At 43.1% G+C, this 27,199-nt stretch overlaps 1 protein-coding gene across 1 annotated transcript in view; it reads left to right on the plus strand.

Moving 5' to 3' along the window:
• TEK (TEK receptor tyrosine kinase) overlaps positions 1 to 27,199 on the plus strand; it is a 73,565-nt gene that overhangs the window by 20,693 nt on the left and 25,673 nt on the right. The window contains exons 2-11 of the mRNA XM_090038813.1: positions 4,794 to 5,105; positions 12,024 to 12,134; positions 12,791 to 12,943; positions 14,470 to 14,601; positions 16,195 to 16,335; positions 17,507 to 17,635; positions 18,688 to 18,842; positions 22,703 to 22,850; positions 24,077 to 24,238; positions 25,142 to 25,276. Coding sequence (XP_089894939.1) covers positions 4,794 to 5,105; positions 12,024 to 12,134; positions 12,791 to 12,943; positions 14,470 to 14,601; positions 16,195 to 16,335; positions 17,507 to 17,635; positions 18,688 to 18,842; positions 22,703 to 22,850; positions 24,077 to 24,238; positions 25,142 to 25,276 — 1,578 coding nt within the window. The remainder of the gene's footprint in view (positions 1 to 4,793; positions 5,106 to 12,023; positions 12,135 to 12,790; positions 12,944 to 14,469; positions 14,602 to 16,194; positions 16,336 to 17,506; positions 17,636 to 18,687; positions 18,843 to 22,702; positions 22,851 to 24,076; positions 24,239 to 25,141; positions 25,277 to 27,199) is intronic.

Raw genomic sequence — 27,199 nt, forward strand, 5'->3', positions numbered from 1 at the left:
CTATTTCACCATGTAGTTCAAGGCCACCATGATCTCCCTTGCCATGTGGGACCCATCCATCACCTCCGCTTGAAGGAGAGTCTACCGATGCCCTGACCGATCGCACCAGTGCCCTGTGAGGAAGAGATTGGCATGATCTCCACTCTGGTTGCTCCAGATGTCTGAGGTAAAATGCAAAGCTACCTGCGGTGCTGCCTTGTGCGGTTCCTCCCTCAAGTACTCCCTGCATGCCTCATACAGGGAGGGCACCACAGTCCTGCTAAAGGTGGTGCATGCAGGGCCATTAATGTTATGAGCCACCTGGACCCTGGACACTTAACAAAGGCGAAGGGCTGGCTTTTCAGAGCAAGCATCTTCCCAATGCTCTGGGTGACCTCGTTCTCCTTAGTAACACATCCCCCTTTGTCTGCGGCTTTCCTCCCCTTGTCCAGGGTGGCCTGCCTCTGCTTCTTGGGTACAGAGACTTTGGAGCGAGAGGGGGGACTTCTTTTTGGGTACACTCTCACTGGTGGGACAAGGAAGGAACAAGGGCAAAGGAATGCTGCTGCCTGAGATGTAGCAGTATTGCTGTGGTGGCAAAGTGTTTCACATCCTTGATCCGGCTGATCTGCCTTTGGCAGTGCTGGCAGGTAGCATACCTCAGATCAGTTGCCACCTCAAAATGATCCCACACTACACTACCCACCTGCTTCTGGGTTGAAGGTGGGGATCCTGTCTTATCCCCCTCCTCACCAGGCAGAAGCACAACAATAGGAGGAACTGAGCCACCTGCCCCCACAACTTCCTCTGAAGTGCCTTCCAGAGAAGGGGACCTGCCCCTAGGGGCACTTTGAGGAGTGCGGAGCACAAACTCAGATTTCCCCTCCTTCCCCAGAATTTCTTTTGCTATGGCCCTCAGCTCCTCTACTTCCAGATTCAGTTCCTCCTCTGGCACTGGAAGGCTAACTCTGGGAACTGAAACTGGGGTGGAGAATGTCATGCTGCTGCTGGTTAGTGGTGTTAGTGGTGGTGGTGTGGGTGCAGGCATTACTACCACGTCCTTGCTCCCACTAGCAGCAGAAGAGTTATCACTGCCAGGAAAGAGGGTGCATCTGTGTTTGGGCCAGGGGGAACTTGCTGCTCTCCCTCTGCCCCCTCTCCTTCCCCTGCTAGAAGACCTGGTACCTGCCTTTCAGGCACGCTTCATGATGTTTGGTGTGCTGCAAAATGCGTGTGTAATGTATGTTGGCAGACAAGGTTCTTTGGGTGAATCCAATATCTTTTCTTAGACCAACTTAAATAGTTGGAAAACATTTATTAAGCAAGCTTTCGGGTTCAAAAACCCTTCATCAGGCTAAGGAAGTTTCAGCAGTTGGTGTGTGCTCTTCCTGGATGGAATGAAAAGCAAAGAAGCCGGGGGCTGGGCTGGTCTGCATGCAAGACAGGTATCAGTGAAAGTGTAGATTGAGGAGCCAATGGGTGAGAGACAGGTGGGGGTGGGGGGAGAGAGAAGGGGGATGAATAGTGGAGAGATACCTGGGGAGTCAGATGTCAGGCAGGCTATAATCTGTCATAAATCCAATGTCTATATTTAGTCCATAATTTTTAGTGTCCAGGAGGTTGATGAAGTGGAGTTCATAGGCTCATCTCTGGGAAGTGTTTTGTAAGTTTCCTTTGAGGATCAGGACTGAGAGATTGGAGGGAGAGTGGTTTTCTTGTGAGAAATGTGCCCCCACAGGTAATTGGGTATTCCTGTCTTTGATAGATTTTCGGTGTGCATTCATTCTGGTGCGCAGTTGGTGTTTGGTCTCTCCTATGTATTTTCCCTCAGGGCATTTGGTGCATTGGATGAGATATATCACATTTCTGGAGGTGCAGCTGTAAAATCTGGGAATGCTGATGGCTCTGTTGTGGGGTGTAGTAATTGTGGGGGTGGTGGAGATGTGTTGGCAGGTTTTGCATTTTTTGTCATGGCATAATCTGAATACATTTGGTGTGTTCTGGGCTTGAGGAAGTTTGCTTCTGGTGAGGAGGTTAGCAAGGTTTGGTCCTTGTTTGAAGGCTAGGATGGGTGGCTCTGGGAATGTACTTTCCTGCACAGTGATGACACATGACTCAGGGAAAACACAGATTTCTACTTGTGAGGGGAAAGAATCAAGACAGACTAACAAGAACAAATAAGAGAATTTTGGGGGGAGAATAAATTGAAAGGAATGGACAGAGATAACAATAGGGATTGTAGGCAAGGGCAAGTAGGAAAGGATTGGATACAACTTACAAGAAGAGAGACTAGCTACCAAGAGACTAGATAGCTCTTGGTATTTGAGTTATGCGCTGTTTTCCAGGAACACATAAAGCCTGTAAATAAGTATTGTAGAAACTATCTCATCTGTACATACAAATTTCAAGACAACTACTTCTGATTCCTACTGGTATATGTGAGGGGAGATTCAGGGGCATAAAGATTAAGAACTACTCATTTCAGTAAAAATTGCAAAATTTGGCCCTGTGTAATTACAACCAGACATGAAAGTATGCATATAAATCTGACAAGATCACAGGGTCTATTTACCTTTAGCTTTATACAAAGGAGTCATTTTGTAATGTGTTACAGGATGTCTTGACTTTGCTGACCCTTAGCTTTATACAATATTGATTTTAATGGCTGTTGTATCCTTTCCAGGAGGTTTCATTTCTCCATTATGTTGCTTAAAGTTATCTGGGTTGGCACGTTAAAGGGTGGTGACTGCAGCTGGGCGTGGTGGATGTCAATGTGCTCTAAGATACAAGGTTCCCCTGAGTAGCTGCTGGCACTGAGTGCAGAGAAGGACCTCCTCCCTTGGCCTGAAGCACAGAATACACACACGCACACGTTTAAAGACTAAAGTAAGCCCTGAGCCCTGGTGACCTTTTTATCTAAGGCTACACCCATTGCCTGAAATTAGAAAAAATGTTGCAACCTGAATGATGCTGAATTTTGGCTGCATGGAGGCTGTTTGTGTATCCACAACGTATAGTTGAATCTGAAGTTGGAAAATCAAGGTGTTACTTTAAAAGCAATCCATTATTTCTCTTGTTTTAGCTGGAAAAAATATGCAATGTTTCCTTGTTTCTTACCCTGACTTTCAAAATTCAAAGGAAATGCCTGTTATTTGAAAAGTGTTACTCAGAGAGGGTGCTGTAGCTCGCATGCATGTAAACTATTTAGGCATGAATATTGTAATGGTGCTTTGATCTATCATATTTCCATAGTGCTCATCACCAAGGTATTTAAAATGGGACAGCGTTGCCAGGTTAGGTCTGTTGCTTAAAGCACAAGATTACAAATTAGAGAGGTGACAAGATTATTATTTAGCTTTAAAGTGGGTTTATGACTTTAGAGCAAAAAGCAAGCAATATAGAATTTACAAGATTTGGTTAAGGATAAAGGGACTTTTACCAAGGGAGGGATATAGTGGTAGAGCAGAAAAGAGCATCTCTTTACACACTCTAGACATGTGAGTTACTCCAGGCTTGGGCCACAGGCCACTCATATCCATAACCACTTTCTCATTTGAGTTGGGGAGTCAAAGGACTTATCAGCACCATGGTGTTCATGATATTCTCCAGACGTGGAAATTTTCTAACAGGACTACTTCAGACACTTCTGCTGCACCTAATCTTGAACCTTCAGTTTCCAATACCTGCGAGGTAGACAAGCCTGGAGTGGTTTCACTGGTGAACCTCCAACTCTCGAGCACATCAGTAGGCCTGAGTCGGTGGGGCCTCCTCAGCCCTATTCTCTCTGAGCCCTGCTGCTGCTGTGGTATAGCCAAGTCCAAAGGCTGTCAGACACTGCCAATTCACTTGTGTGCTGTTGGCTATGAACACAGGTATACCTTAGTAATGTTAGCATCATATGCCAGCTTGGACAGATGTCTGATCATTTTTCCCCTCCATTGTAAGCTGTGGACTGAATTCTCCACTCATTTTTACATCTTTTATAATCCTTTTTGCCTCAGCAAAGTAGGCATAAATTGGCATTCTGATTTGGTAACACCTTACATCTGTTTTGCACTGTTGTGTCTGGCTGTACCATGTCCAAAGCAGGTGAGGAGCTGGCTCAGAAGGTCTCAATACAGGAATACAATGGGCTCATTGAGACAGATCTGTGGATACTGGTTTCCATCCATCTTGGCCCTTATTATGTAGTTCTGAACCCAATGTGCTGGCTCTTTGGATCTAATGTCCTGCTTTTGGACCTATCTCAAACCTCCACAGAAATGTGTCTGTCTTCTTTTTTGTTTTCTCTCTTCACTGCATGAGAGAAGCAACAGTAAATGGTATTTGAATGCAAGGTAGGATATCCCCATTAAATAGGTGTCACACAAGTCTAACACATAGGATGGCTTTTTAAGAGCAGACACTAGATACTACAGGGATGTGTTTGGTAGGAGCAGCACACAAGGACCCATTGCAGTGCAGGTTTCTCCCTTTGACTCTACTTCTGGTTCCTTGGCTATATTGGTCTTAAGGGGTGCTCCAGTGGCTTAGTAGGGACTGATGGATGGAAATGTCGAATGAGACAGGAGAGTGTTGCCAGAAGGCTGGCTCATTTCTGTGTCAGCACAGAGCCTTCAATGTATCTGGAGGCACAATCTGGCCTTAGTAAAAAAAAAGACTATGAACTTGCAGCCATTTTCTCTGTTTAAAACTCAGCAAGGTGGTAGTCAGAGAAGCTGGACGTTATTTTGAAAGACCCCCATCTGAGCAATCAGAGCTAAAAGAAATACAGGCCTTACAGTAAAGTTTCCTTACCTGTTGTTTGTTTGTAGGTAAAGTGGAAGCAGCACTGGACCTGATGCTGATCAATGCACTCCCTCTAGTGGGAAACACGGAAACATCTCTTATCTGTATTGCTGCCAAATGGCGTCCCTGTGAGTCTGTCACCATCGGAAGAGACTACGAGGCCCTGATGAGCCAACACCAGAACCCCCTGGAAGTGTCTGAAGATGACAAGAGAGGAACTGCCAAAAAAGTGGTGTGGAAAAGAGAACAAGCTGGTGAAACGATTGGAGCTTACTACTGTGAAGGGAAAGTCAAAGATGAGGTGACAAGGATACGTACTATGAAGATGTCACAAGGAGGTACCGTATGTAGGTCATGATAGATATGTAAAAGGCCTACGAGGGGGCTTCTTGTTTCTGCTACCTTGACTTGATGGGTACAGGTGGTGGTGGTGAATGATGGGTACAGGTACAGGTGGTGAATGGGCAAAGTGACCCTGCCATCTCTGTCTTCCCTTTTGCATGATGACATTTCTTTTCTACCTGGGAAAAAATTTTATAATTTTTGAATTCTTCTTTGCCTGGTAAGGGCATGTGTGCCCAAAAGCTTGAAAAGAAAAATTTTTTTTTGCAACTCTTTAGTTGGTCTAATAAAAAATATCGCCTCTACCCTAAGAGTTTTGTCTGCCTGTGTTCAAAATAGAATTTATTTGGCTCAAATCAGCTCAGAAATAGTGGGTAAATATGTTTAGATGGTTCTTTTACAGTTTTAGACATTCTGCCCATTTCTGCTTAAAGCTAGATGTACAAAAGGAAGTAATAAAATAAGGCAAGAAAAACTGCCCCGGTTTTATGGAAGCCATAAAGTAATAAAATGGTAACTCTTATCATTGGGCTTCCATATTCAAAGCACTTTATGAAGAGAAACCAGCTAAATTCAGAACAAGCCAGTGAGGTAGGTAGCTGAGTAACACTGTGTACATTTTATATAGGAAAGATGAGGCCAGGAAGTTGAGGGACACGGTTAAGACTGCAGGCTGAATCAATATCAGAAACAAAGAACAGACATCTCTCCCTTCTCCCTCTCTCTGCCCCCTCCACTTTACCTCCCCCACCCACCAGAAAAAAAGAACCAGCAAAAATAAAATGTCTTACCTCAAGCTGTTCCTCTAAACTGAGAAGAGACAACTCCACACAATCCAATAACAATTTCACTGTTGTTTGCTATTTTGGGTGTGTCTACATGGCACTACAGAGGTTAGCATGGTGGTCTGCTCAGGCTAATTTACGCAGCTTCTCAGCAAGAGCTAATTAGTCCAAGCAAAATATTGAATGAACCTAGCTTCACTGCTTCTCTTACTAGAGAATTCTCATTCAGATTAGCTCCAGTAATCACGATGCTGCATTGATGCAATGTAGACATTCCCTTTCTATGGAAGGTGTTCAGGTATTAAGGTGATGTGCAGTGGTAGTAAACCTTAAAACAGAAAAATATCTTAATTTTAAAAGGTAGGAGTTGCTGGATACGACTGTTGTACTCAGACCATTAGGCCATTCTCCTCCAGGCTGGGAAACTTGATCTCAGTCATTCCCCAGGCTGAGATCTAAAGCAAAAAGACTGACTTAATTCTTAGAGAAGCATAAGAACTGCTCAATACATATTCTGTAGTAAATCAAGTATCAAAATCTTCCACAACTCACCAATTGGTAAGACCAGGTACAAGAGTTTATGACACCAAAAATTTAGACAGCAACATGTAGCCAATTAGGCTGCTTTTCAATACAAAAATGATGAGCAGTTGCATTTGTCTGTCTGTCTGTTCTTTCTTGGTTCTTATATAGCAATCATCATTGTAGTGTCTGAGCACACCGAAAATAGATAATGAATGAACATAAGGATACTTTCTTTTGTTCTCTGTCTCTTGTTAGGACTAGCTGGTGTGTATGTGTTTGTTTTACTCTAAAAGTGTTTGTTGGCAGTCCAGGGTGAAAAATGGGTTTTATATTTTATGCTGAATGAACTTCATGGTTATTCTGACCCCTTCTGATACCCTAGCCAATAATTGAGAAAGTTTATTCCCTTGCATAACACATGGATCACCAGCACTATACTGGCTTTAGTCAAGCATGAAATAATCTTTCTAGTGGCAGAGGATGGATTTGGAACTGGTCCTTCCAAATCCATCCTCTGCCACTAGAAAGATTATTTCATGTTTGACTGAAGCCAATATAGTATTGGTGATCCATGTGTTATGCAAGGGAATAAATTTGATTCGTATATATCTACTTTTGAGGGAATTTTTGCCAAAACCTTTTTGGTTTGTGTAGCTTGAATTGAAACCTCACCAGAGAGTCTATTTTGCGCACTGTCTCATAATTACTGGATGGATGGGTGAGAAAGAGGCATGATAGAAATTCTCAAAGCTATTAGATGCTCCAGGGAGAGGAAAGGGAGGTCAGTGAATGACTGCAAGGCTTCACAAAGCTACTACAGTTGAAAATAGGTCTTTTTCACTTCCATTCCTATTATATGAATAATTTTCAAAAGGCTTTGAAATGCACTGTGGTTTTTCAGTACTGAAAAACCGAGTGTAATTGAAAAGTACGCTTCATTTCCTATTTAAGTCAATGAGAGCAGCTGGATAATCAGCACTCTGGAACGTCCAGCCATTGCTGGAACTTTCATTGCGTTAGTGCCCTAATCCATTAGACGATTCAAGTGCTTAACTTGAAGTCCATGGGAATAGTCTTGTTGAGTTTTACTGGACTTCTCACATGGTCATTTATGAACTCATGTGCTTTATTGAGGAACCTAACTTCATCCATTCATTCCCCAGCCTGAGCACTAAGAAAAAAGTCTGGCATACTTTGCAGAGAAGCGTAAGAACTGTTGAATACGTACTGGGCACATCTGCATATGCAACCGACTGCACAGTTGTTATTGCATGTTTATTTAGTACTTGCTTTAGCACAGTCCTGGTGGTGCACAGGTTGTTTTTGACCACAGGTTGTGTTGGCATCATGCTTTGTGCCCACCAACACTACATTGCTGTAGCAACAAGCTATATCTCTGTAGCTCGCCACTACAGGGACGTAGCATCTCATGTGGATGTGCCCACTCTGTAGTAAATCAAGTATCAAAACCTTACAAAGCTCACCCATTATTAACACTAGGTACAAGAGCTTATGACACCAGAAATTTACACAGCAGCACTTAGGAAATCTTGGCCTTTATTACGTGGAAATGTAAGAATTTTTTTTTCTGCCTGAGCGTACGTATAAACTTCTCAGAGTAGTGGGCCAGTTCTTCTGAATTCTGGATATTCCAGCCCACGGTAGGATTGTATGATGTGTGTATGAGGCTTATGGCAGATGTTACACCTAAGATGCAATTAACCTGTTAATCATCTCTTAACAAGTAACCTGCCCACATGTTCAGGCAATTAATGACATGATAAAATGGGAAATAAGCCACAAAATTATTCAATAAAATATGTGCAATAATTTTGCACTGGTTCCATTGTGTCTTAACTTAAACATATGGCAAGGTTCCTGCTCTGCATCCTGACACCAGCTGCATGGGGTGTGTGGCCAGGACCAGCCCTAGTGCGGTCCTGAGGCTGGTACCTACAATCAGCTGATTGTCAGTCTCAGCCCTGGGACTACACTGGAGTCTTGAATTAGTTGCTGTGCAGTCCTGGGGCTGAGACCAATATCAGCTGATTGTTAGTCTCAGCTCCAGGACTGCACTGGTTTACCAGGTATCCAGTTTTCTACTTCCTGTTGCAGGTACAGCTCAGGATCATTCTCCCCTTGACCTGGCAAGTAGTAAAGGTGCAACTGGAATCTGATCCCTGATCCCAAAATCATGTGTCCTGCCAGGCACGTGTGGCATGGCAGCCGGTGCAATTGTTGGGACCAGGAAACAGATCCCAGCATGCCATTATGTGAATTTCTGCCAGGGACCTAAGTATATATGTGCATATAATATAGGTATAATGTGTGGTATTCTTATATATTGCATGGTATATTATTTAATATGCAATGCTAGAGGCTTTTTCTGCAGGAACAATAATGGGTATATAGAAATGAAAGCAAAACACTGCATTGGCATTTCTCCTGCAATCTGATTTATGGTGTCTTTGTCAAGGGAGGGCTCACGCAAATTCTGAAATCATTAAATAAGTCACAATCTAAAAATACATTGGAAATGAGCCCACCAAAGAATGTGGGCTTCTTGTCCTAACAACAGTGCTGTGAAAAAAATTCTCCCATGGATAAACTAACACATATGCACGCACGCACGCACGCACGCACACACACACAGAGGAAAAATAGAAGCTAAACTACGAAATGACTTTTTAATGAAAAACTATTAATAGCTCTCTAAATTTAATACAAAACCTTGTTGCATCTAAAGCCCATGGAGGCCAAATGCTTTAGCGGAGCTGGTTGAAAGACTTGTTGCGAACAGTTTGTTTTGTGAGTTTTGAATTATTTTTTGTTTACAAGTAGATCATAATCTTTAGAAGTGGGCTTGCTCTTTATGACTACCTTTCAGTTTACATACTGAGAACACTCTAGGATTGCTCATGATGTTTTTGTTAGTATTCTTTTTTTTCTGCTTTTGGTACGATGTTCAGCTCTGTGATTGGCCATGCAGCTGCAGAAACTAATGCCACCCTAGAAGGTACTGACTGGTGCTTTATAGGGCCTGATTCCAACACTTCTGCATCTGCTTAACTTCACACAAGTGATCGCTCTGAAGTGACTGGAACTGCTCACATACATAACATTGTACAAGTCAGCATATGCATGACATTTTACATGTTATGGCCTAGGTTATAGAGTTGTCCTGAAAATGAAAATGCCATTTCTGAAGAACCCCGCTCCTTCCCCCCCACACTGTTTTTCAATGGATTGTAATTTTTCATTTCAGTTGCCTTTTTGCTATTATTGTCAGATGATTTAAAATTTAAAATACTGACATTCAATAGTTATTTTAAAATGGAACATTTAAATTTTCATCTCGATGTGTAGACATTGTCAGAACTTTTATTCTGGATGGTTCAAACAAAATTTTAGTGAAATGGTCATGATTTCAACTACAATTCAACTTTGAAAGAACAACAGTCTCCCAGGGAAAATAGACCACCTATGTTCTTCCTACCAGCTTTATCAAATGAAAACAGGACTTCAGGGTTAGGGATAGAAATTACATGTAAACTAGTATAAGTGATCAGAAACTGGTTAAAATCTGTAACACAACAGAAGTTCAGTGCATATAAGCCACTTTTAAAATGGCTGAAACCAATTTAAGATAAACCTGGATGGATGTAGTATCAGACTTAACTGATTTAGGTTATTGGATTTATTGAGCTTCTGTCCCAGATCCCCTCCAGGTTCAAGTTAGCTCACTAAGCATCCCAGCATGCTTTGCACCTTCCTCATAAACCCACCTTCACAGGGTAGGTGGGCTAGCATTGGCTCAAGCTGTCTGTTCCAGCTGAGCAAGGAGTTGTGCTCTAGTGTCCCACAGCTTCTGGCCTGGGTTACTGAAGGCATGTGGCTGCATTTCCTGAATCAAAAGTGAATGTGTGCTCACTTGCTCATTGGTTCAGTCTATGCATTTGAGATTAAACTGCAAAGACTGAATAAATTCAGCCTTGGGCTTTTTGACTTATACGTGTTTTTTTTATTTAGCACAGTAGATTAGGGATCAAGTAGGAGCTTATGTCAGTCTTGTATGACTCACTCCAGCTGAGGCTTCAGTAGTTCCGGTAGCTCCTGGTAGTTCTGGTAGCAAATTCAGCTGACTTTAGGCATGAGGAAGATAGATGCAGTACAGAGGTACAGAGAGTAGAAGGAAAACAATATGTGGTAGGAACCGACTCAGAGGGAAGCTAAATACTCCCATGAAAATAGTAAAACACAGTAGCCCAGTAACAGAGTAGCCAGCTGGGAGTTCACTCACTGTCCTAAATAGGAATGGGACAGAAGTAAAATTTACACTCAGATCATGATCTGAATATTCCTGAAGTACTGCCTGAAAAATCAAAGTTTCCTAATTTTGTAAGACTGCTTTTGTAGGATTTATTTCTCCTTTGTATCTGAAGAGGGGCCTAGGAAATCATAATTAGAACTGATCAGGAAACTCTAATGAGCTCTGCTAAAAATTCTGTTTTTTTCCAATGAAATATAAGGAAAAGAATATTTTAAGTCAGTCTTAAATGAAATGATTAATTTCAACATACTGAAACAAACTAACATTTTGAAATTAACCTTTCATTTTAAGTTGGCTTAGAATGTTATTTTTTTAATGTGGGGGTTAGATTTTCCTGTTTTTGACTGCTCCCCCTTCCTTTTCTGTAAACATTTTTCACTGGTAGGGAGAAGATAAAAATTAAAAGGTTTTAGTGAAATGTCACCTTTTACATTCAGTTATTATTTTCTAGCTGGAAAAAATTGGAAAACAGTAAAAAAGTATGGAAAATGTGCCTCTGTTTTATGCAAAAAGAAGTTGTTTCAAATTCTTAGTTGAAGAATTTAAAAAGATCATTGAACTGGATAGTTTGCCATAGGCATTATTTTATTTGATTAAACCATATCTTCTGAGGGGCCAAATCTTGATCAAAAAGTGTTGACCAGGAATGTAGCTTATTCAGTTGTCCCCACTGACGAGCAGTGTTTGCCAATATTTGAGGAAAGCATGGAGGCCTAATTTTGAGCAAAGGCTTACATTATGCTATGCCATCTTTAAGCAAGCCTTACATGACATTGACATAATCTTCTAGAACTTCAGAGAAGTTAAATGGGGGGGAAAAGCTCTCCTGAGTTACTTCTCTCTAAATTTGCTAAAAGAAAAAAAAATATTGCCTAAAATACATGTTCCAGTACTTTATCCAGTCTGACCGCAAAATGTGTTTCTAGGGATAAAAAGAATGGGAATGATATTTCACAGACTACTGGATCTCAGAGTTAAGGAAATGTTTCCAATTATCCAGGCAAAATTTAATTTCTACTCATTTCTTCTCCTCATCTTTAGCCCTGTTGTTGCTCCAGGGCATAGATGAGCTTCCTGACTGCCAAAATACACAGCAGGGGCTGCTGGTGGTGAAAAGAATGAATGCATTCTGGTAGGAAATCTAAGCATGCAAAGCCACCAGCAATGACTGTGTAGGGCTTTCTCCAGCTTCCATCATGGAGACTGAACAGAGACAACAGTTCCTGCCGCTGATCCCATGCTGTCCCATTTGTTTGTTTTTGTTATTATTTTAGCTTCCTTCCTCCCAGTGGCCTTAACTATTACAGCAAATCAGGGAGAGTCTGTGAACATTTCCTTCATCAGAAAGGTCTCAAAGGAGGAAGACGCAGTGATCTACAAAAATGGTAACTGCTCTCTATCTCTCACCATTACTGTGCTATCTGGGCACCTCTATAATTACCTAATAATTATTTCTGCTAATGCTTATACAATGGCATAGAGGAAACATCACTTTTTACACCTTTCAGTCAGCTTGCGTTCCTACAAACAGAGCTGCTTCCCTCCACAATCCCTTTAGTCCTATAATTCCCTTTATGTGCCTTTGCTTTGTTGTTCATGTTGCATCTCCCTCCACTTAGTTCTGTCTATCTACCCTCAACTTCCATTATGTTTTGTGGTCCTCATGGCTTCATCCCTACTTCCCCTTTTTCCCCTGACATATTGTCCTCCAAGATCACCTGGTCTCACTGTTCATTCCACAACCCAGAACCTGGGCGTTTGACTGATCTTTTTCTTTCTCTCTCTCCACCATTGCATCCACTTTCATCTGACATCAGAGGCTGAATTTTTTAACCCTCCATGATTCCACAAGAGGCAAAAAAGTTCTTTGCCTCAAACACATTGTCTGTAATGTTTCAAATGGAAGATTTCCCTTGTATCGTGGACAACTTGGTACACCCAAGCTGCCTTCACCCAGTGCCTGATTCAAGCTCCTCTAACCATGAAAGGATGAATGGATATTCTAGTTGTTTATTACGGATCCTTTCTGATCTTCTTTCAGGTTCATTCATTCACTCTGTGCCCAGGCATGAAGTGCCAGGTGAACTAGAAGTATCTTACTCTTCTGTCCAGCTGCAAGATGCAGGGGTCTACTATGCCAGATACATAGGAGGAAATACATTTACCTCTGCTTATACAAGGCTGATAGTCAGACGTAAGTTGCTGTGTCTTGATCTTCGTTTTATATATTATACTGTGATGAAGCTAAGATTAAACCTTTGTTACATATACTGTGGTCAAATTCTCTGTTTGTGTAAACCAGCATCAGTTTATATCATCAAGAATTTGTGGCTTCAGCTGCCTGGTATGCATGATGACCGTGCTCTGAAAATGTGGGAGCTGTAGTTGTCTGCATTGAAACAACAGTATCTTTTGTGTAGTATAGATTGCCCTTCATGGCTTAAATGCATCTTTTATATTGAAATTTACATTGCAAAAAAGAGAAATTTAAGCTGTATATTAAGAAGAACTTTCTAACACTTGAGAGTGGTTAAGTGTTGGAACAGATTGCTTAGAATGGCAGTGGGGTCTTCAATGGAGGTTTTTAAGTGCAGGTTAGACAAGCATTTGTCTGGGATGGCATAGTCAGAGATGTTCCTGCCTTGATCATAGCTGGGCCATGCTATGCCATGCTATGCCAATCCATGGAGGTTGGATTGGATGACCTCCCAATGTCCCTTATAGCCCTATTTGTCCATGATTTTATATTATGTGCAGAATTATTTTCATGAAAGGGAAACAAAGCATGTCATAAGAGTCTGAAAAGTTTTTGGAGTAACCAGCGTGTCCCAGAACCAGATCAGAGTTTAGGGTTTTACAGTTGGACCCCTAAGTGTCATCTCTTGAGAACTGCATTTAGATGTCTAGGGATTTGAGATAATTTCTGACACATAAATGCCAAGCTGAGCTATCAAATACAAACCAAAACCTGAAAATTATGGTCCAAATCTAGATTCCTCCACTAATACTTTTTTTGTTATTGGAGCTGCCTTGGGAGTACTCTATCATTACCTTCACAAACATGTCTATGCATGAGAGTTATCAATAAAGATCACTTTCTGTCCAATACAAGTATGATTACTGGTGTGTATACTGAAAATTACATTTATGCTGTTGGTTTTTTACACAGTGTATAAGGGAAGAATATGTTTTATTGATCTCTGGTTTATAACATCGGGGAGAGTTCAGCCTACCATGTTTTTGTCTCAGTTTAAGAAAAATATTGTGACAGCAAAACCCTGCCAGATACTGGCACAATGTTAGCAATGCTGAGTTTAAACCTTCTGCATGTTATAAGCACAACATGTTTCAGCTGAGATGAAACTCTGAAATCCGGGCTATTTGTAGTCCAAGAGGAAAACAATATTAAACAAAGCATCCTTGCCAACATCCAAATTGTTTAATTATTTAGATTAATTACAATCTAAAATCTGTTCCACAGTTTCAAAAGAGAAGTTGTTCTTCTCTTCCTGTCTCAAAAGTGTTGTGTGTTGCTATTGTGTACTGCAGTTGTCATGTTTCACCCCAGAAGTGGATGCATTTCTCTAGTGAAGTGATTTGTTATATACTGGATTCTAATAGATCAAAGGTGCTATATATGAGCAAATGCCATTGATCCTTTTCTGGTTTGCCTAGTGTGTGAGACAGAAACCAGTTTTTTGTTGTACTTCTGTATAACAGGTTGTGAAGCTCAGAAGTGGGGTCCAACATGTAGTTCAATTTGCCCTGCCTGCATGAACAATGGCATCTGTCATGAAGATACTGGGGAATGCATTTGTCCTCCAGGCTTTATGGGGAAAACGTGTGAGAAGGGTAAGGAAACATTCTTTCTTTAGTCTGATCACTTCTTTGTCCACAGCAAAGTGGGCACTTCTTTGTCCACTTCTTTGTCCACTTTGTCCACAGTTTACATTACAACTGAATCCACATTGCTAAGCAAACTGTTAGGGCCTAGTCATTCTGGGACATGAGCACTCACAATAATTCAGTGGTGCTCACTGCTGTGTAGGCTGCAGTGCTTGGTCTGTCCATGGATCCGATCCAGGTGGTGAGCCAGATCCAGCATGTGGGGTGGACATGGCAGGCCCTGATCTAGCTGCACAGAGGGAAGGGGCATGTCCTGGCACCACTCTGGCTACATTGAGGCTGGGCATGGCTCAGCTATGACCCAGCTGCATGGGGCTTGGGAATTTGGCATCAGGGGCTGGCAGTATTAATTGCCACTGTTCCACTGCCACCAAATTTCCCAACCTGTGGGGAGCCCCATGGGCCAGATTTCACCCACAGGCTAGGGGTTGAGTACCCCTGTTTTCAGTCACTATACTTGATATTGCTTACTCTAACAGTGAAATGTATTACAGAATGTGTAAACCTTAACATTATGATTGCAGTTCAGTGCTTGCAGATGTTCTAACCTGAACTGTGGAAAGATCTGACATCTGAACCATACTTTAAAACCTTTGACCCACTCATTCTGTAATTTCAGTAAAGTAAAACCTACTAACACCCTGGTCTTGCAAACAAATGCATCTGAGATTAAGCAGGTGAGTAATTTTAAGCACCTGAGATTAAATTTAAGCATTGGCTCATTGGCCTATCCATGCAGATAAGTATTTGCAGTGCCTTCTATGCATTCATTTTATGATGCCTTCCCTGATAGAACAGTGTTGGGAGAGACCACTGTCCATTTAATGAATAGTGTTTTCCTTGCTAAGTTTTAACATCTGTTGCTATAGTGGCTCTCAAAGATACAACTAGAGTGTTCACAGGCAACTGTGTGTTGTGGATATGGTGAAGCATTCATCCCTTTATAGAATTATCTGTTACCAGTGGGAGATCTGGATGTTTTTCTTGACTGTTTGCTGTGAGCAACCACCCAGAAACAGACATAAAACTTGCCTCTCCTTCACGAGAGTTTAAAAACCAGATGTAATACCCTGATTCCCATTGAAATTAATGGTAAAATCCCAATTGATTTCCATGAAAACAAGATTTTACCAGGTATTGAAGCAGTTCAAGGTTTTGCTATAGTCAAGTTCTGATAAAGGCTCTATGCTGGCAGAACTTCATCAAATTCAAAGGGGTTATACTGATGTGCAGCAGCTGACAAGATGGCCCTAAGTATCCAAAACGTGGTGGTAATTTTGGAAAATCCTCACCATTAAAGAAAACAAAATACATTTTCATTGCTTGAAATTATCTTCACTGAAACAGCAGCTTTAGGACATGCCTAGAATCTTGATGCCTGATGATTCACAACAGGTATGGATATTAATGGACCCAATATTTGAAGGTAACACTTTATTTTTCATTTTTCTATTTCTTCACTTTGTATAAGGATGTATCACTGAAAGTATCGCTCCTCCATAGACTTAACGCTGTTCGTCCATTTTCCTTCCCCTGTAGCATGCGGAGCCAATACATTTGGGAGAACCTGCAAAGAGAGCTGTGAGGAGAAAACGGGCTGCAAATATTATATGTTCTGTCTACCAGATCCATATGGTTGTTCTTGTGCCACTGGATGGAGGGGCCTGGAATGTGATGAAGGTATACAGACACGATGCACGCGCTGTGTGTAAAGCACAACAAGAAGTGAGCAAGAGCTGCTCAGAGCAACAATGCTAACTCATCAGGAATAATAATCTTTAGCGACCTCAAAGATGCTCAGATGAAAGGTATTCTCTGGGTGCATCCAGATGAGCATGCACATGTGTTTTCTTGGGAACAACTAGCATAGTCATGCTGCTGCTACTTGTCTCTGGGGAATGCCTGTGCACACATGTTCTGGTGCATGGTAAGTTGCCCCAGCTTGGGTAGGGGAGGCTGGCGCCAGTACCTGGGCTGACACCAGCAGCCTTACCTGAGGTCCTGGGCACCTCCCTGTGTTCCAGTGGCACCGATCTGCACACACACAGTCTGGCCAGCAACTGGAGTGTGGCTCTGGCTCTCCAAGCTCTGGTTTCAGGCAACACCTGCTGCTGCCATGTGTGCCACCCTGCTTTTTTCTGGCATAGGTTTTTCTGAAACTGGGATCTCCTGGTGTCAAAAAACCTGCTGTACTGCAAACTAGCAGCACAGCATACACCTGCATGTGCAGCGTGTGCAGTTTGCTGTGCAGCAGACAGGTCTGCAGTGCCACAAACCACACCTGCATGCTCATCTTGCACCCTCTAAGTGCAAGATAGTACTAGTTTCCTATCAATTAATTAAGTTGCAACTGAAATTTTGGGAAAAAATCTGTAAGGCTGATGGCCCTGTTTTTCTAAGAATTAATTATTTTGGTATCTTATTATTGCAAAATGCTGAGTAACTTCAGTTCCATTTGAAAGTAATCTATTTGGGACAGGAATCGTATCTTCCTATATGCCTGGGCAATACCTAGTGCAGTGCTGCCATAACCTGGTAACAGCCTTTGGGACCACTGTAATGCAGATAATAATTATGTCTTCATTGGGAAACACCTCAAAACACCTAGCTTTAAGATGGCAACACTGGAAACAAATTTGCTTTATTTCCTTTTTGCTGTGCTCCATAAGACCACACATTAATGATTTCAATTCAGTACACAGCACTTATCAATTCAGCTCAAATGGGTATCATGAATTTTACCTAGAGCTCAATGCTCAGAAAGAATGGAGGAAGGTGTGTAGCATAATAGGCAACTGCTTTTATTAATGTATTTATTATAAATACTCACTTTAACCACATGTACTTACAGAGTGCCAACCTGGTTTTTATGGACCGGACTGTAAACTCAGGTGTAATTGCCAACACCAGGGAAGCTGTGACAGATTTAAGGGCTGCGTGTGTAACTCTGGCTGGCATGGCCTACAATGTGAAAAAGAAGGTAAAGCAAGGTAACATGGTAGTAAATGGCTTTTCCCAGTATGACCAAAACAAAACTTCATGCTGGTAGAACATCTCCATAAAAGGCTGACCCTGCGTCCCTATAATTCTGAGACTTCTGTTCAACCATCCAGGACTGGCCTATGAAATCTGAGCTTGTCCCAGCCAAACTGGGACATATGGTCACCCTAATTATAGTGCACCCTCACTGCCTACTTCCCATGAACTATGCATTCTCTTGTGGCCAGTACCTCATGGTTTTCTTTGCACTCTAAGCTTGTGAACCTGGGACTGGCATTTGAAACAGCTCTAGTTCCATGGGGAGTGAGGGCTTCCAAAACTAAAGAAAAAGAAGCAGCCAAGCCAGGGGTCTAAATTCTGGGGTGATTCAATGCAATACCGTTGGATCCTGTGGAGTTTTTGTGCTATAAATCATGTCATTTATCAAAGCATAGAATTTTGTATTTACCTGCAACAGTACTAGAGTTGCCCAGAGAGACTGGGGGACCCTGGTTTTGTGCCACAATGGGCACTAGATTCTCAGGAGCTACAACACAAGGAGGGGATGATACTTGTTAATTATAGTATGTAAAATATCCATTGAATATTGTTTACTGTAGGCTTAGAGGGCTTTATAAATTTAAGAAGTGTGGGAGGTGGAGACCAAGACTTAATTATACCACTTCAATCCTAGCCTGATTTCATGACTTTCTTTTTATAGAATCATAGAAAAGTAAAGCTGGGGCTTTGGGAGATCACTTAGTACAACCTCCTGCTCAAGACAGGATCACCCCTGTCTATACCATCCAGGCTGGAGATTAGAATGAGCTTTTTTACTATGAGACTGGTCAAGCATTGGAACAGGCTATCTAAAGACACTGCAGAATCTCCATCCTTGAAACTTTTCAAAAGCAGGTTAGACAGACACTTGGCTGGGATGCTTTAGTCAGGGATGATCCTGCCTTGAGCAGGGGGCTGAACTAAGATGATTTATGATGTCCCTTCAAACCCTACTTTCTTATGATCTTATAATCCTACATTTTTTATTCACAGGTCCAGCAGATGTATCACCTCAGATAAAAAGCTCACCAGGTGATGTGGAACTCAATTCTGGCATGGAGTTTAAACCTACTTGTAGAGCCACTGGTGAGCCACTTCCTGTGAATGAAGATTTTAAACTTTTGAAAAAAGATGGAACTGTCCTCAAGGTGGGTTTCTGATCGGTTATTGCACTGTTTTTTCTTATTGATATTATGTGTGATTGTTAAATAATCTACACTAAAGACCTTTTGACCTAGGGCACTCCCTTACTGGTATGAAAAATACCATGGTACTTTTATGGTCAATTTTTCAGCCAGCCTCTATACCCAACATCCCTGGAAGAATTTGCAGAGGTTTTGATTCAGGGATGTATCCTGTCTCAGGAGGCATCTAGCATACATTTAGCTTAAAGTGCTTCACATTTACATTTGGCCATACTCCTTGCAGAGAAAAATTTAAGTGGCGCTTAAAGCCTTCCTGAATCAGGTTCAGAGTTTGATGCATATTACAAAATAAGGATAGTGTTTACTTTCTACTGTTTGTTTTTATGTATTTGTTAGTGAGTGAGCTGTTTTTGGGATAGTTGTGCCACAGCAGTAAAAGCCCATGCTACAGCTGCAGCAGCCCCTATGCAAGGATATAAGTTGTCATCACCCAGTGCCCCTACTCCCTTCTACCCTGCAGAGCACCAGCATTTTAAGTTACAGCTCTGCTATTTGTTGTTCCTTGTGGCTAAGTACAGACATTTGGGGGCATTAAGGGGAGGTTAAATTGATTCAAAATGGGTGCCTGATATCAGGTAAGTAAGGATGGCAGGGGCTAGCCAGGGAGTTGGGGAGTCAGTAGGCTGGAGGAGATCAGGGGTCTGCTGGTGGATGGGGAAGGCGTGACCCATGGGTGGGGTAGAGAGGGCAGGTGTAATCTGCAGGTGTAGGGGGCAGGCATGACCCATGAGGGATAGAGGGGGCAGGCATGACCCATGGATGGGGTGGGGAGAGGGTGGGAGGAGGTGGAGGGTCTCTCCACCCCGAAGCAAACCTACATCCCCACCCCTCCTGCCCTGTTTCCCACCAGGACTTACTTGGTTGGCTCCAGCAGCAGCAGCAAGGACTGATAAAATTGGCTATATCCAGAGTGACTTGTGAGATGGGGGTTGAGACAGCTGGCTGGGGGAGGAGCAACGGGCCAGAGGGGTGGAGCAAAAAATAAGATGTGGGGGGCGGGGGAGAGAAGGGAGGAGTGAAAAGAGCAGCCCTGGGGCTGGGGCCAGTGGCTGTGTTTGCCCAGCCCCAGGGCAGCACAGGGAAAGCGTACACAAGTTCCATGCTCCAGTTTGACCTAAATTGAATGGGTATGATACTGCGTAGATCCAGGTTTATCTTAAACCGGATTCTACAATGTTTAAACCAGTTTGTGTGCATGGAACTTATGTTCTGTTACAGGTTTAGACTGATAGCCAGCCACGGAGACCAGGTCTGTAAGTGTAAGGTCGGCACCAGGATGAGTTAAGTTTAAATCGGGCAGCCATTTTTAACCTGATTTCACCTCCCGAATGTCTGTGCTTGGCCTATTTGTCATTTCACTGTTTAAAAAGTTAAAGATGTAGCAGAAAAATTGTCATGTGGCTTAAATGACCAGTCAAACATTACAAATAACAAAGAGCATATAATCTAAATGAATATTTCATGAACAACACACAGACTTCAAATTATTCATCCAAATACTGATCAAATACTTCTGAATAATTAACATGACTACAGAACTGAGAGCAGAAAAAGGTACTAGTTCTTTGGAAATACAATTCATGACTATTAATTCAATCAGGTATTATAATACAATGGAGACTTTTTGGTGCAAAGACTGCTGAATTTCTAGCTTAGCATTAGAGGTTTTTCACTGAGGGCTGAAGCACACTCCCTACTTTAAGAGGAGGAAGTCGGTGAAATTTTTCTCACTAAAATCAATAGAAACAGACTTGGGATCCAGCATCTCAGAATTTTTTGGATATTCTTCAAGAGGCCAGGTGCATAATACATGACAGTTGTATTTATTATTATTCTATATACAGTAAAAAGCTAAAGTAAAGCAACATTTAAATTACCATGTGAAGCCCACAGTAGTCAGGAAATGACATTGCTCTACTTGGGACCTGTTCCAAAGATCACTGAAGTCAATATGGAGCTTTCTGTCTGTATCAATGCACTTTGCATGAAGCTTTAACTGAGGTTAGGAACAGACATTCAAAAAGTCCAAGGTGGAATCAATCAAACTTACGCAGGTGTCTCTAAGCTACTTAGGATGGATAATTAGCAAACAGATTACACTTTTGCTCTTGGGTGGCGGGGGGTATGTAAGCTGCCAACAGGTTAGGGATACTCCCACATACCTCCCAGCATGCTAAAGACTGCCAAGGATAGCCTAGTATACCATGGTGACCCACTCTGGTGCTCCCCTGGAAGCCTAGGGCTGGGCATGGGGGAGGGTCCGCAGTGACGGCAAGAGGCTGGGAGCATGTGCCCAGCAGCCAATCAGATGTGGCCCAGACACTGTGTAGAAGGAAGGATCTGGCCCCTCAGCTGCTGCTGCTGCCAAGCTCTGGCAGGACACATTTGGAAGTCTAGGAGGTTTGTTCTGTGCAGCAAGGACAAGGACACTCTGTAGAAGGAAGATTTGGGCCCCTCAGAGCCCAGCACCAGTGGCAGCCTGTAGGACATGGCCAGCATCCCAGGAGCCTTGTGACAGGCAATGGGGACAGGGACACTCCATAGAAAGAAGAATCAGGCCCCTCAGCTGCTGGTGGTCTGATCCTTCATTTTACAGAGCACCCCTGTACCCAGACATGCTCTCTGGACTCAGGAAATTCATGCACAGCTGCCTGCCTTTTCTTTACATAGTGCTGAGCTGGGGGGGAGCATAGCCAAGCCCTGGCAGGACGTCTGTTTAGGGAGGTCAGCCTGCACCATTCTAGGCTTTTCCCTGCTGGCTGCTCAAGGGGTGGGAGTGTTGTCAGACTCTAGCCCCCTGCTAGCACTCTGAGGCAAGGGGGGGTGGGAGGGTGCAGTGCAATCATCTGTTGATGATATAGAGCTTTTCAATCTCCCTCCCTGCTTCTTCATGCTGTCTGCAGCAAACTGACAGGCAAGCAAGCCAGCATGGGGGCTGATAACAGTGTTTATCACCCCATCATCAAAACAATAGCCTCTCTCCATTAGTTCAAGCTTTTCTTAAACAGCTTACCAGCTGATTAGCTCCAAAAAGACCTAAGCCCTCACTGTTTTATCTGACTGTCCCAGTGAAATTGGAGACACACACACACACTGATACCTCTCAGCATTAGCTAGCATACCACATGCCTAGGGTCTATGGGGCTGGGCGCTGTGCTGTGGGAAGGAGGGAGGGGGAGATTCCTGCTTGAGCAGCGAGCAGCAAGCAGGAGTACAGCAGGAGGAAGCCAGGCAGACCCTGCTGTGTCTGCAGTCTCTGCTGGAGCTCTAGCCAGGGAACAGAGGGGAAGGGCCAGCTCTGCTGTGGAGCAGAGAGCTGTGCCCAGCCCAGAGAGCATGCCGGGATGCTGGGGGAGTCTGGTTTATTTTAAACCAGCAAGGGGTCTGGGATAGACATTGCATAAACTAGTTGGAGCCAAATCAGTTAAGTCTGATACTACATTAAACCAGGTTTATCTCAAAGTGGTTCTGGCCATTTTGAAACTGGTTTATGTGCACTTGAACGTCTGTTCTGTTACAGGTTTAAACCAGTTTCTGAGCACTTAAACTGGTTTATGTGTAATGTCTGCCCCTAGCCATTAAGCCTGATACCTCAATGATCTAAGTCTCTCTTAGACTGGGTTCTATCTTTTTAAAATTTCTATGTGCCCCAAACTTCTGTTCTGTTATGGGTATAGACCAGTTTTTGGTCATTTATACCAGTTGATATGTAATGTCTGTACCTGGCCTGAGAGGAGAATGAGACAGGACGTATTTATCAGAGTCCATGTTTTTTAGGCCCTTTCTGTAATTTATCTTTTCAGCCCAATTCGTTCTTAACCGTTACACAAAATTGCTCCGAGGCAACATTTCATATCTATAGAATCCATCCCCCTGATTCAGGAATGTGGGTCTGCACTGTTCAGACAGTAGCAGGAATGGCAGAGGAGCCTTTCCAAGTTACAGTTAAAGGTAAGGTTGCATGAATCATCTGCCTTTAAATAGCCTTGCCTCTTCATTTTAAGAAGGGCAAGTTTACATCTCTGAATGTTTTCATCTACAAAAATCTTCAAGACACTATCAAGTGGCAATTCCTATTCAGTGGATGAATCTACATATGCACCTTATTGCGGAGTTTATTAATTAGCTCTTCATCTACATCTACACCAGTATTAGGTAACAGTAAAATAATTAAATCTGCCATATGATAGTACTGTCTTACGGCAAGATCATTTACCATGCTGAAATGCACATGTAGACAGTGACTGGATGGGGTCTAGACTGCTGCCTGCCACCTAGCCACAGAACTCCACAGGGTCAGCATGCTTCTGCCTCAGCAAGCCCCTTTGCCACCTGATACTGAGACCAGGAGCCTGGGGCTGACCCCCCACCATTTTCCCTGCCAGCCTGTCTCTGTTCCGCCCCAGCTCATATTACCGCCATCCCAGATGCATGTGTAGAAGCTGTGCCTGGGAGCAGTTTCCTTCGGCTCAAACAGCTGGAGTTTATTGCTGGAGTTTATTGCTTCACCTTAATTTCACATGTAGGTTCACCCAGTGATTCCTAGACACTAGAACAAGTAATTTCAAACCTAAATGGATACAATGAAGCACCTCAATTTATACCAAGTCATCTTAGTAAAAGAAGCAAGGTGGCACTCAGAAAACATTAGAGATATAGGTACTTAATCCCTCTAAAAATGTTTTAGTACTTGTTTATACAAGTACTAAATGATCATGCAGTAATGACTGCATAGTCAGCAATTTGTTGGTTTCATTTTTGTTTCTGATTAGTTATGCTTCCTAGGATTCACTGTGAATGCTTCAATTCTTTTTAGTCTCAGCATTGCAGGGACGTTTAAATAAATATGTACATTCAAATATTACCAGTAATAAGCTTTTATTACAAACAGCAGCCTGCTGCATGTATTATTGTATTATTTGGAAAATGAACATAATTTTCAGGATAGAAAGAAAACCCGAGGTATTTGGAAGGATCTAAACTCTCAAGCTGCAGGTCATGAGACAACTTCTGTCTAATGGAAGTCAGAGCTATCAAAGATAGAATACTGGATTAGGGGTACCATTTCTCTGATACAGAATGACAGTTCCTATATCCCTTTGCATCCAGGTAGATACCAATGGATTATTAATGTAGACAGATAAAAGAACTAATCTTATAGTCCTATTCTTGCTCAGTTCCTCCAGTGCCACAATATCCTCCAAAGATGCGGGAGAGTGGACATAATTTTCTCATCATTGATATCAATGCTGACCCTCACACTGGGGATGGACCGATTGTGTTAACCAAACTCTTCTACAAGCCTGCTAAAGGCTTCCAGCCATGGAAGTCAGTGGAAGGTAAGGGCCAGTGCTTTCATTCCATAAGTCAAACAGAATCTTTGGTCATAATTAGCCCCATCACATTTGCCTAGCCCAGTGCACCCTGCCTGCAGGGGTCCTGAGCCAGTCTCCATGAAGACCCCACCTGCTCTATCTGGCACCCCTGGTGGTGAGTGCAAGGTGAATGGACCAGTGTGTCTGGGTAGCAGGGCTATCAGGAAGCCAAGTCCAGCCACTGTGCTGCCCCTGCCCCACTGCTGTGCTCCCTGGCCCCATGGACTATAGCCCTTGGCATACCCAAGAGCTGCACGCAGGGATAGGACAGGCTGTACTATGCACCAGGTGGCACTTTCACACCTGGGAGCAGTGAGAGTGGCTGCACACTCCATGGCCCTGGATGCCCCCCATGTCTGGGCCAAGTGGGGCCAAGGGACCCACTGAAGCCTGGATATAATCACTTGGTGGGCCAGATCCAGCCCATGGGCCTTATTTTGCCCACCCCTACCCTAAGTGCTAAACTAGTTAAATCATGAAGTCTCTGAACAAATGCAAGTTATTCCTCCATGTTTCTCTGTAGGATCACATTTTACGCTCCTGGCATCACTTCTAACTATATTTTAGAAGTGCTTATCACTTAGCATCTTGTACAGAGAACTCTGGCTTGGGAACTCAACCCCCTTTCCATGTCACAGCCAACTGCTCTTGTGGCTCTCGAGCAAATAATAAGTAACAGCTAATAAAATTGTAACTATGATAATTAATTTGTACTTCTAAGTAGCTCATCCTAGAACAATGGGGATACAGAGCACCTACACCTTTTACCTTCTTACATTTTATAATTCAGGAGTGACAAATTTCTTTCCTAAGCTTTTTGCAGTATAGAACAAGGAGATTATTTTTCTTTTCTCCTTTCATCCTCAGTACATGGAAAGACCAAGAAACTAGATAATCTGGAACCAAAAACAGAGTACCAGTTTTGTGTTCAGCTGAGACGGCGAGGTGATGGTGGAGAAGGGCACCCTGGGCCAGAGGCCAGTTTCACAACAGTAGCTCTTGGTATGTAGTGTTCGTTTGCCTGAAGGATGCCTTAGAACATACATGTGCCAAAGAACATGACATCAGGGAGCTTTTCATTAAACCTTAGTGGGTTCTCAATCAAGCCCCAAGAAGAAGGTTTCTCTTTTACTGGCCTGTAGTTTTATTGCTTTATGTAACCATGTATATTAAACAATTAATTAGCCCTCCCCACAGGATCAGGAGCCAGGAAAGAAAGTCAAAGAGCTACTAATCTTGGCGATCCTGACTGAGGTAATGTAACTGCGGTAAAGAAATAAAATCCCAGGACCTGATTTTTCATTGCCTTATGCCTTGTGCAACAGTTATACCAGTGAAAGCGCATGTGAAGTACTACCAAATCAAAGAGAAGCATTTTGCATCCACTTTTCGCTGGTGTTAGTCATTTAAACCAGGGTCCTGGCAGTGGAAAATCAGTCCCCAAGTTACATAGCAGCACTTCTGTTTGTAAAACCTGTGTTACATAATGTTAATCATTTTCATAGAAACAGAGTAAATATCACCTGAATTCTTTAGAAGTAAACAAGGCAAATTCAGATTATCTTGGAAGTAAATGACACGGTGGAGAAACTAGTGTGGTGATTCTCAAGGTTTCATTTCCTGTCCAAAGCTGTTAAGCAGTTCCACCAGAACCTCAGATCCACTTACCAGTTTTCTTCCTGAAACTTCACTCCTTGAGTCAAGATTAATAGTTCCATTCTCTAGATCAATAGTTCTTACCCTTTTTTAGACTCAAAGCACCCCTTGAAAAATGTCAGCACTTATCTTGGAGGAGACAATTCTCCAAGCCCAAAGGGAGGTAATCCCAGCATGGGTCAAAGGGAGCAAGAGGGCGCAAAAGCCCCCATGGTTCACCAAAAGTATCTGGGAACGCCTCGTAGCTAAGAGGGAGGCGTACACCCAATGGAAGGGAGGGGCCATCGCCAGGGTGGACTATACCTCGCTTGCTCGGGGCTGCAGGGGGGTGGTCAGGAAGGCCAAGGTGGAGATGGGACTGGGACTAGCTTCCCAGATCAAGGACAACAAGAAGTCCTTTTTTAAATATATAGGGGGCAAAAAGAAGGTACCGGAAAACGTGGGGCCCCTGCAAGACATGCTAGGAAATCTGGGCATCACACCAGACGACAAAGCTAACCTATTTAACAATTTCTTTGCCTCCATTTTCCTGAGCAGGGACCGGATCAGCCCCCCCACTGGGACCCCCTCAGGCCCCAGGGGAGGCACACCCAGGCCAAGGGTCAGTGAGGATCTTATCAGGGAATTTCTGGAGGGACTGGACGTATTTAAGTAAGCTGGTCCTGACGATCTCCACCCCAGAATGCTGAGGGAATTAGCAGAGGTCATTGCGGGACCCCTGGCATAGCTATACGAGTACTAGTGGTGCTCTGGTGGGGTGCCAAAGGACTGGAAGAGGGCTAACATGGTTCTCATTTTCAAAAAATGGAGGAAGGAGGACCCAGGAAACTATAGGCCAGTTAGTCTTACCTAGATCCTGGGTAAGCTTTTTGAGAGAATTATCCTGGCACATGTCCACAAGGGGCCAGAGGGGGAAGTTATGCTTAGGGGTAACCAACACGGGTTCATTAGAGGCAGGTCCTGTCAGACCAACCTGGTGGCCTTCTATGACCAGGTCACAAAATCCTTAGACACAGATGTAGCAGTGGACTTAGTCTTTCTGGACTTTAGGAAGGCCTTCGGCACTGTCTCTCACCCCATTCTCATTAAAAAACTAGGGGATTGTGGTGTCAACACCTACACAGTCAAATGGGTCACCAACTGGCTGGAGGGCCACACCCAGAGCGTGGTGGTGGATGGGACTTATTTGACCTGGAGGGATGTGGGCAGTAGGGTCCCCCAGAGCTCGGTCCTCGGACCTGCACTGTTCAACATCTTCATCAGCGACTT

The sequence above is a fragment of the Crocodylus siamensis genome, chromosome 3, assembly GCF_052110815.1.
Source record: "Crocodylus siamensis isolate JL-2025a chromosome 3, ASM5211081v1, whole genome shotgun sequence".
Classification (NCBI taxonomy): domain Eukaryota; kingdom Metazoa; phylum Chordata; order Crocodylia; family Crocodylidae; genus Crocodylus; species Crocodylus siamensis.